This window comes from Pollachius pollachius (genome assembly GCF_949987615.1).
Source record: "Pollachius pollachius genome assembly, chromosome: 13".
Classification (NCBI taxonomy): domain Eukaryota; kingdom Metazoa; phylum Chordata; class Actinopteri; order Gadiformes; family Gadidae; genus Pollachius; species Pollachius pollachius.
The window spans coordinates 12163878-12174655 of record NC_136946.1 but is presented as its reverse complement, the minus strand read 5'-3'; the positions used below and the strand labels follow the sequence as shown (position 1 = coordinate 12174655).

Below are 10778 nucleotides of genomic sequence, written 5' to 3'. Positions count from 1 at the left end.
AGTGTGTCATTGGGTGAGCTAATTACTGAGCTACACTGTTTAAATCCCAAAACACACTACTACTAACTAAATTAAAATATACTTCAGTCCAATAGGAAGCAATTAATGAATGCAGTCTTCTTACATTAGTTTAAGAAATATGATAGTTTCATTTTTAGCCTAAATTTGCGTGTGTGAGCAAGTAGGCTCATAAGTCAAGCCAAGTCAAGCCAAGTCAACTAATGCATAAGCCATTATAAGAACTGCAGTCACCCCTTTCCCTGAAAACGTGCTGACACATAATGACCTGCGATGTGGAAACAGATAACAGCCACAGTATGCCAGAGCTTACAATTAATGTTTCATTGCACATGGAGAGAACACCCTCCAAGGTTAATTACGCCTTTTGAAGACACCCACTTCCTTTATCTGATATTTATCCGTAACACTGATCACACGGACCAGTGTATCCCAAAAGAAAACGACTGGTTGAAGACCCGAGGACCAAACAGACGCAAAAAGGATAACGAGAGCGTAGGATCGAATTTCCGCCATGAGATTCAAGTGGCCCAAGATGAAGCTACCAAACCCTGGTCTGGACGACCGAATCCCCTCTCATCAGGAGCTGGAGCGGATGGAGAAGGAGGAGGCTGCAGACAGGCCCAAATGGGACAACAAAGCCCAGTATCTGCTCACCTGCGTGGGCTTCTGCGTGGGGCTCGGCAACGTCTGGAGGTTCCCTTATCTCTGTCAGAGCCACGGTGGAGGTAGGCTGGGCTGGACCGAATTGTTGGCTGCTTTCTGCCTCCCAATCCCTCCGTTCGCTTTAAGCCTTTTATGCAATCTTAGAGTGAATGTTGATTTGTATATTCTGATGTTTTCATTGATGTAAGATATCAAGACATCGTTTATTTATAGTCATTGTATCCGATTTCATTCAGATGTACTTAACTTGGAACCGTTATTCCATTTGGACTCACTTGACCTGACATTCTTGGATGTTTGATTAACTTGATTTTTTTGGCAACCAGCCACATCATACAATTAAATGCAGCTTCCGTTTTTTTACAAAGAAAAAATAACACACAAGATAGCTGAGAAGTTACTTGGTAATCATTTGCATCTTGTAGTTAAAAAAGAGTTGGTATAGCTGGACCCTGTCATTATATTGATCTTTATAGTCTTTCCTGAGGATAAAAACTATGCAAACTAAAACAACAATAAGACTACAGTTACCACAGTCATATATAGAATAAATGTGTGGACAATTTAATGAGGATTAATGTGATCACTAATTATTTTTTTTAATGAAGACAATGTCACCTTTTCCATTGTCTTGCCCCCCTTTAATTGTTTTTCTTAAATATCCAACGTGGTTTTTAATAGTCCTAATAAAATTGATTTATAAACACCTATCAATCGATTAAAAATACAACAAATTAATCGCACAATTTGCTGTGATTAATCACGGTTAATAATTTCACCTTTTAAATTAAAATACTATAGTTTCATCCTGCAGATGTTCATCCTGCTGCCCTCTCACCTTCATACAAAGTGTGTATTCTTGACACGATGGTTCCTCATCAGGGTAGATCATAACAGGTGTCTCCCGATCTCTCAGTCCATTGTCTTCTGCAGTAGTGTTTAGGCGGCAGTTTCAAGCTATCCAATTAGCCAAAGCATAAGTTACCTTCTTACTGAAAGGTTTCGATATTTGGCGAGCATCATACTCTTCTGATTCAGATTTGTGAAGCCCTGTAGTTTCGGAAGGGTGTTTTGCTTTGAGGTGATTTTTGAGTGATATTTGAGAGAAGACAAATGAGTGATATGGTAATTTAATTGGGCATTGCAAACTATGCAGATTACTTTGGTATCATTTTGACAGCCCTAATTAACAAGTATAGCTGTATAACAACCCCAGTTAAAAGTTTAATTAAAAAACAAAATTAAGTCTACATGCCCTTGACCCTACGTGGTGCTTACAGGAGCCTTCGTGATCCCCTTCCTCATCCTCTTGGTTCTGGAGGGGATCCCACTGCTACACCTGGAGTTTGCCATCGGCCAGCGCATGCGGAAGGGCAGTGTCGGGGTCTGGAGGTCCATCAACCCTTACCTCACCGGCATCGGTGGGTAGAACAACACAACAACAGAGGACACCCGAGAACAAGATCAAGGACATTGGTTGGAATATAACCGTCCCTTTTGCGTTTGTGTCTGTGACATATCAGGTATCGCATCAGGGTTGGCGTCGTTCTTGGTGGGCATGTACTACAACACCATCATGGCCTGGATCATGTGGTACCTCTTCAACTCCTTCCAGGACCCCCTGCCGTGGAGTCAGTGCCCCCTCACTGCCAACGGAACAAGTAGGTGCTCCTCTATGATGACGGTCAACAAGAAGTCTGATCAGGGCTGCAGCATGATCATCGCTCACAGCCACATCCACTCGTACCCCATGTCCCTCATTTCAATGTAGATGAAAAGATAAAAGGTAACATGGTAGTATATTTATTTTTATTTCTGAAACACATAAAATCAAACTTCTAGATGAAGCTGTAAAACCTCTGTCTCCCTCCATATCTGATGCAGGCGTGGTGTCAGAGTGCGCCCGCAGCAGCACAGTGGACTACTTCTGGTACCGGGAGACTCTGAACACCTCCACAGCCATCGAAGAGTCCGGAGGTCTGCAGTGGTGGATGGTTCTGTCACTGGTGGCTGCCTGGACCCTACTCTACGTCTGCTGCATCCGGGGCATTGAGACCACTGGCAAGGTTAGCATTTAAACAGCACAGTTTACATTAAAATAAGGCTGTCCTCATTCGCTCCGTTCCATTTCGATTGGTAAGCTACCCCAGAATGCTTTGAATGCATGAGTACACAGTATTGCAAGATAAGACAATAAAGTGTTGAATGAATTGACTGATAGGGCCTATTATATTATGACTGATTATAAACTCGTCATGGAGCATTGCTTTTTATTAAATTTAGGAGCTGATAGGAAAAAGTAGTCTTTGATTTAATTGGATTTCATTTGGTTTAATTATTTTATGGTCCAGTTATTCTGCTGATGTGACATGTTGTGTTTGCGTGTGTGTGTGTGTGGGGGGGATGAGTAAGTGAGTGAGGGAGTGTCTCTCTCTCCTTCTTTGTCTCTTTCTTATGAATCTGTGTGAGCTTAAGCAGTGAGGATTTACCTTAGGATTTTGGTCGGTGTGTACCTACCTAGAGGAGCTCATTTCAGGCTATCTCATAAATGGCTGGGAACAGTAATAGATATTCCGGGAAATATGCCCGGGAATTTGCATCCTGAAGAAGTAGTAACATTTGAAGATCAATGCCCATGGCCTGTGTTGTGAAAGAATGGAGTAATATTGTCAAGAGAGAAACATTAAGTATAACGTCCATCTGATGCGAACCAATCAATACCATGACTCCACTGAGGACTAATTTGAATCTGTTACTTATCTTAAAGCGGCAATACTTTTCAGGTGATTCAATAAGAATATCAATACAGCTTATATTGTTTGCAAACAAGCTCCTTTATTTAGAAATGGCTGGAAACTAGACAGATTCCGAAATAAGAGAGCACCCCTCAGTCCTCCAGTTGTATGGCGGTTGGCATTCATAAGTGTTGCATTACCGCCATCTGCTGGACTGTCTCTTGGTGCATCTATTCCAGCATTGCTATGCCATGTGTGAAAGGGCTAAAGACGGAAATGTTCCAGAACGGACCTGTATTTGTGGATAGCGAAAATATCTTGCATTGCCTGAACGGTTATCCCGGTAATTTACCGGGAAAAGAAGAATTCCTAAGCATTGCTGTATCCCTACATGTTTATCTCTTGCTTATTCGCAGGCCGTCTATATCACCTCCACTCTGCCGTACGTGGTACTTACTATCTTCCTCATTAGAGGACTGACTCTCAAAGGCTCGGTGGATGGGATCAAGTTCCTCTTCACCCCTGATGTAAGCACCGCTTTCTAAACTCAAATCACAAGGGTTTGCAAGATCAGGCCTTGGATCCAATAGTTAACCTATGCTTTAGCAGAACTACTGGGGTGAGATGGCACAGAGCATAGGCCTGAGTTACACCTTGTTTCCTGTTTTTCCATGATTGATCGACACAAATAAAAAGCAAAAGAAAGTGAAATGCTGTTCAATTAGATTTTAGCTCGTCTGCCATCAGACTTTAGAGAATAAATCAAAAGTTTGATTTGTGAGAACACCCAAGACAAATATTAAGACTAGAACTATCCCTACACTCATCACAGTACCTGCTGTAACATAAAAACAGAGATGGTTATCTGACGTCATTCAGAGAGGAATATTACATACTTTTATACGACTACTCTCTGTAAGGTGAACGAGCTGATGAACCCCACTACATGGTTGGATGCAGGTGCCCAGGTCTTTTACTCCTTCTCCCTGGCCTTTGGAGGCCTCATCTCCTTCTCGAGCTACAACTCTGTGCAGTAAGTACACAGAATACAACTCCTTTTCAGTTTGCCACTGCACAAAACTACAAATCCAATTCACTAAGTTCCAAAATTAAACTAAAACTCCCATGCAGTCAATTACCACATAAAACTAGAGCTCCCATTCTGCTGATCACCACATTGAACAAACACAGAGGAAAAGCCTGTCTGGTAATCGCTCCCCTAACGAGCGTTGTTTCTTATGTTTATCTCTGCCGATAGTAACAATTGTGAACAGGATGCCGTTATCATCTCCATTATCAACGGCTGCACCTCTGTATTCTCTGCGACGGTCATCTACTCCATCATTGGCTTCAGAGCCACAGAGAAGTTTGACGACTGTGTGGACCGGTGAGTTGAGGATATGCTCTGGGATCAGACGTGCAGCAAAATATTTCCACCACCTTAGAAATTGTATATATTGTGAGTAAATTAATTTAGTTGTTATTCAATTTTACAATCATATTTTAGAATGGGTGCTTTTGCAGGGTATTGGAAGGTGGCTTCTGTTACGACCCTCTAGTCTAAGGGATATAGGGGGTAACATAAAGCTAACCCAAATAGTACATACACTGGATTTCACAAGCAAACAAAAAGCAGACTACTACTGGCAATCTGACCGGCATGGCCTGTTTTGTATTTCAGCAACATCTTGGAGCTGACAAATGCCTTCAATTACCCTGAGAACTCTATCACTGACACCAACTACAAAGAAGTGCTGGACCTCTTAAACAGCACCAATCCCAACATCATTCAAGGCCTGCCTCTTCAAACCTGTGACTTGCAAAGATTACTTAGCGAGGTCAGTAATATACAATACAGAACGTCAATATAGTTAGGAGAAGGTCAGGATCTGTCAGGATCTAAAAATAACTTAAACAAATTTGACAAAATAATGCCTCTAAAATAAAATGCCTCGCTGGATTTGAAATAAGTCACAGTGTCGCCCTGTTGGAATTATCTGTCCCAAGAATAATTTAAATTCTACATTTCTTTCAACGATTCACTTCGGCAAAGAATAGCCAGAACTACGAGATTTGATTGTAAATGACTTGAGGCGGATGGTGCTGTGTTCAATCTCCAGGGGGTCGAAGGAACCGGATTGGCCTTCATCGTGTTCACCGAGGCCATCATAAAGATGCCCTTTTCCCCCCTGTGGGCGGTGCTCTTCTTCGTCATGCTCTTCTGCCTGGGGCTCTCCACCATGTTCGGATGTATCGAAGGGATTGTGGTGCCACTGCAGGACCTCAACATCCTGCCAAAGAAATGGCCCAAAGAAATATTTACAGGTGTTACTCATGTCTATGGAGGACACTAGCAGTGGGTTGCGAGAAATTAACTCTTGCTCACTGTTTAGTCTTGAAATGTATTTTCGCAATATGCAGCGACTTCTCATCATGTTATGTTGTGCTTTTTCTCTCAGGTATAACCTGTTTTGTATCCCTTGGCCTTGGACTCATATTTACAATGCGCTCTGGGAGCTACTGGTTGGCACTTTTCGACAGTTTTGCAGGATCCATCCCCCTCCTGGTCATTGCCTTCTGCGAGATGTTTTCCGTCATGTATATCTACGGCATCGACAGGTCGGAATCTGGCTATTGAAATATTCAGCCTTGTTCTAAAATAAAGTAACAATCTTTGTTGTTTTTTTTGCAAGCTAAAGGCTGCATATGTCATAAAGCTGTCTCCAACAAGCACGGTGTGCCACATTGATCTGATAGCCTATCTCTTTCACTCTCCTCCACCTCCCCTCTACCCTCAGGTTTAACGAAGACATTGAGTTTATGATCGGCCACAAGCCCAACCTCTTTTGGCAGATCACCTGGCGTTATGTCAGCCCACTGATCATGGCCTTCATCTTTGTTTTTTACTTTGTGACGCAAGTGACCAAAAACCTAACCTACCTGGTGTGGGACGAAGATGCGGTCAGTATTCCCTCAATAAAAGGAAGTGTTGATGTTAGTGTATTTATTCGACATTGAGATAGATAAAACGGGATGATGTTTTCATACACCTGTGGCAGATTTATTTTTCTACTTCCTAACTTTCCTTTGAATCCACAGCCCGACTTCCCGACACTGGCTGAGCGTCAGTTTCCTGACTGGGTATATAGCATAATCTTCATCTTGGCTGGAATACCATGTTTAGTTATCCCAGGGTACGCCATCTGCAAACTCATCAGGAACAAGTGCTGTAAGGGATCGGGACGCAGACAAAATTCAAACAATTTCGAGCAAAATACAAATGAGTGACAAATGAGTGAAACTCAGAATCCAAATTTTTCCCTGGGATTCTTTTAAGCATGGATTGATGGGGAAAATCTGTGGACTGTTTTTATTATTGTTAATCTTTTATACATATTATCTTTCATATTTTCATTGAAAGAAAACATGAATAACCCTTTTCCTATTATAATCCCAATGTTACAAGTTTTAAATGTTGTATACAGCATTCAAAGTGTCTAACATACATGTGCTATAAGAAGCTTATTATATGCAATAGACTTGTTTACTTAAATTATTTGTATTGCTATTTGTTTTGTATCTATTATCAGAACATTCTCAAAAAAATGTACACACAAATTTTGAATTATTGGGTTTGAGGAGTGCAAGGTTCAGCAAAATCGATCACGACTGACCTTATGGGTCCAAAAGGCAAGAGATTCAGGACGTCAAATAAGGCCCAGATTTCAGATTATTTTCGAAATTGGGTCACGGTACATGACTGTAAAGGATTTCAATATAGCGCCCCCTGTTGTCACAGCCGGACAGAATCTTTTGAAGACCTCCGTACTTCCGGTTTCCATATGATAATTTAATTTGACAACTCTCAGTTGTTCAGATTTGGAGTGATTCGATAAGAATATCAATACAGCTTATACAGTGATCTTAACTTTTTTTTCCCTATTCACTTCCCATGCTAAATAATAATATAATAAATATGAATTTAAAAAATATATGATTTTTTTTTAATCATAGGAATAGCGCACGGTATGTGTGCAATTATTTTGAATGGCCATGGTTTTTATACCTGCAACAGTGTAGGAGGAGGAGATACCGAAAATTAGGGGGAAAAATAATAAGACAGGTCATAACAATAGTGTGGCTTGCTTTGCAACTACACTAATTATTATTTGAATAATTAGCCTAATCATGAAATACTAGTTATTCATTAATGAGTTTGCTGACATGTCATGGGTCTGTTTAAATTATTAAGCTCTTCTGAGGCTGATAACCGCTTATCCATGATAAACCGCGCTGTTCGCCCGGTTCCTCATAGGTTACTATTTAAAATCTGCGGACTGTTTTTATTATTGTCAATCTTTTATACATATTATCTTTCATATTTTCATTGAAAGAAAACATGAATAACCCTTTTCCTATTATAATCCCAATGTTACAAGTTTTAAATGTTATATACAGCATTCAAAGTGTCTAACATACATGTGCTATAAGAAGCTTATTATATGCAATAGACTTGTTTGCTTAAATTATTTGTATTGCTATTTGTTTTGTATCTATTATCAGAACATTCTCAAAAAATTGTACACACAAATTTTGAATTATTGGGTTTGAGGCGTGCAAGGTTCAGCAAAATCGATCACGACTGACCTTATGGGTCCACAAGGCAAGAGATTCAGGACGTCAAATAAGGCCCAGATTTCAGATTATTTTCGAAATTGGGTCACGGTACATGACTGTAAAGGATTTCAATATAGCGCCCCCTGTTGTCACAGCGGGACAGAATCTTTTGAAGACCTCCGTACTTCCGGTTTCCATATGATAATTTAATTTGACAGGTCTCAGTTGTTCAGATTTGGAGTGATTCGATAAGAATATCAATACAGCTTATACAGTGATTTTAACTTTTTTTTCCCCATTCACTTCCCATGCTAAATAATAATATAATAAATATGAATTTAAAAAAAATGATTTTTTTTTAATCATAGGAATAGCGCACGGTATGTGTGCAATTATTTTGAATGGCCATGGTTTTTATACCTGCAACAGTGTAGGAGGAGGAGATACCGAAAATTAGGGGGAAAAATAATAAGACAGGTCATAACAATAGTGTGGCTTGCTTTGCAACTACACTAATTATTATTTGAATAATTAGCCTAATCATGAAATACTAGTTATTCATTAATGAGTTTGCTGACATGTCATGGGTCTGTTTAAATTATTAAGCTCTTCTGAGGCTGATAACCGCTTATCAATGATAAACCGCGCTGTTCGCCCGGTTCCTCATAGGTTACTATTTAAAATCTGCGGACTGTTTTTATTATTGTTAATCTTTTATACATATTATCTTTCATATTTCATTGAAAGAGAACATGAATAACCCTTTTCCTATTGTAATCCCAATGTTACAAGTTTTAAATGTTATATACAGCGTTCAAAGTGTCTAACATACATGTGCTATAAGAAGCTTATTATATGCAATAGACTTGTTTACTTAAATTATTTGTATTGCTATTTGTTTTGTATCTATTATCAGAACATTCTCAAAAAAATGTACATACAAATTTTGAATTATTGGGTTCAAGGCGTGCAAGGTTCAGCAAAATCGATCACGACTAGGGTGACCAGATGTCCCGCTTTGTGCGGGACAGTCCCGCATTTCCATGACTTTGAACGCGTCCCGCAAATTGAGACGTTGTCCCGCTGTGAGTACCAAATGTGTTCGGCTGCGAGATCGGTTCGGGGTCCTGCGCTTACAGATGACGTATCGACACTTGACGTATCGACACAAGCCAACGGACAAAACCCGGAAGGGTTGTTTATGAACGGTGCTCAATCAGTTTTGGTTTTGAATTCATTGAACGGAGCCCGTTCTCTCACAAAGCCATTGGAAATAAGTCTATAAGCGCTGATGAATGCATATTTTCATTTTCACATATGTTAAAGTAAGGATTGCCATTGTTAAAGTTAGATATTAAGACAGTATTTTCTGTAATGACAAAAGTACAGAATTAATATTTTCTATATACATTTTCTAGTTTCTATTTACTGAAAATGAAGAGCTTGGACAGTCATATGATTGATGAGATTTTATTTGCTCATACAAAACAGAATAAATAAGACATTACATACAACTGAGGAACAGCTAAATGTAAATCCATAATAAAACGGCATGCTTAGATCCCATGTTGAATTGAGGATGAATTCATGAATGTGTTCATATTAGATATTCATCCTAGTCCTTGAATATTGATTTTTTTTTAATGATTTTCCAGATGTTCACTGACTTGTGTCCTTGCCTATACAACTAATAACAATATAAAATGTAACATTTTCCTCGTTTCCACTAGGGGTATCTTTGCTCTACAATTTAACAAACATCTGTAAAATAGTAAAAAATTCAAGGTAGGCCTATAAGAATGTATATAATTCATGAATATATCCTCAATTGGCCGTGGGATCAAAACATGCAGTTTTTTATGGATTTACATTGAGCTGTATGTGTGTATGTGAATTGCAGTGTATGTGTTTGGATACACACACGGGCACACACACTGACATATTTGTATATTATTATATATTTTTTTATTCATGTGGCCTGCAGTGGCGATATCGCACAGGTGTATTCCCACAGGCTCTGAAAACAACAGTCATCAAGCCATATCTCCATTCCTCTCGACGGGAAGGGGGGGGGGTTCGAAATGCCATCTGAAAGAAGCAGAGGTGTGCAGATGTATTTATCTTGAGACCTTCAACTTCATACAATTAGTCTCGTCAGGGATTTGTATCCATATTTACAATTTAAATGTACCTATGATCTTGGACGGCAGATGTCATCACAGTACCCCCCGTCGTAGCTGTTGGAATATATTCCTTCCAGTTTGCCTCTTTTCCCAGTACCAATATATCCTAAAACAGAAAAAAAGAACAACTTCTGGCATTCTGGAATTTATGTTATCACCTCCCGTTCCAGTAGTCCGTCTGTTTATAAGGAGGAATGGGTGTTTTGTCAAGCAAGTAGAGAGTGGCTAAGTGATACTTGAGTTATATTACGGCAACCCGATGCCGTTGCCATAAAACGTTGCTGCTTAAAGTCCCTATTATCGAAGGTAAGAACCTCTGCAGACTTTGTAGAAGAAATATATTATCTTGGTGGCAAAAAAACAATTAGCTTTTTTTTTTAGCACAGTTTAAAGTATCTGTTCGATGTGAAATTCCAACTCGCAACAATGCGCAAGTCTAATATGGTTTCATAAAACAAAATAAAATGCAAATGTTTTGGGCAGTACTTGGAAGAAAAAAGCAAAGGAATAGTGCCAATACAGAATACTTCCGATAAACTGGCTCATATGTGCATTTGTG

At 39.5% G+C, this 10778-nt stretch overlaps 1 protein-coding gene across 1 annotated transcript; it reads left to right on the top strand.

The window, feature by feature from the left end:
- Window positions 1–532: 532 nt before the first annotated feature.
- LOC307084508 (sodium-dependent neutral amino acid transporter B(0)AT1-like) lies at window positions 533–6707 on the top strand (the record flags this gene model as incomplete). The annotated part of the gene is made up of 12 exons (XM_079748921.1): window positions 533–746; window positions 1965–2105; window positions 2208–2345; window positions 2569–2750; window positions 3836–3946; window positions 4340–4452; window positions 4678–4806; window positions 5101–5257; window positions 5540–5744; window positions 5879–6038; window positions 6218–6380; window positions 6519–6707. 12 exons carry the CDS (start codon window positions 533–535, stop codon window positions 6705–6707), a joined length of 1902 nt encoding a protein of 633 aa, XP_079605047.1.
- Window positions 6708–10778: the final 4071 nt, after the last annotated feature.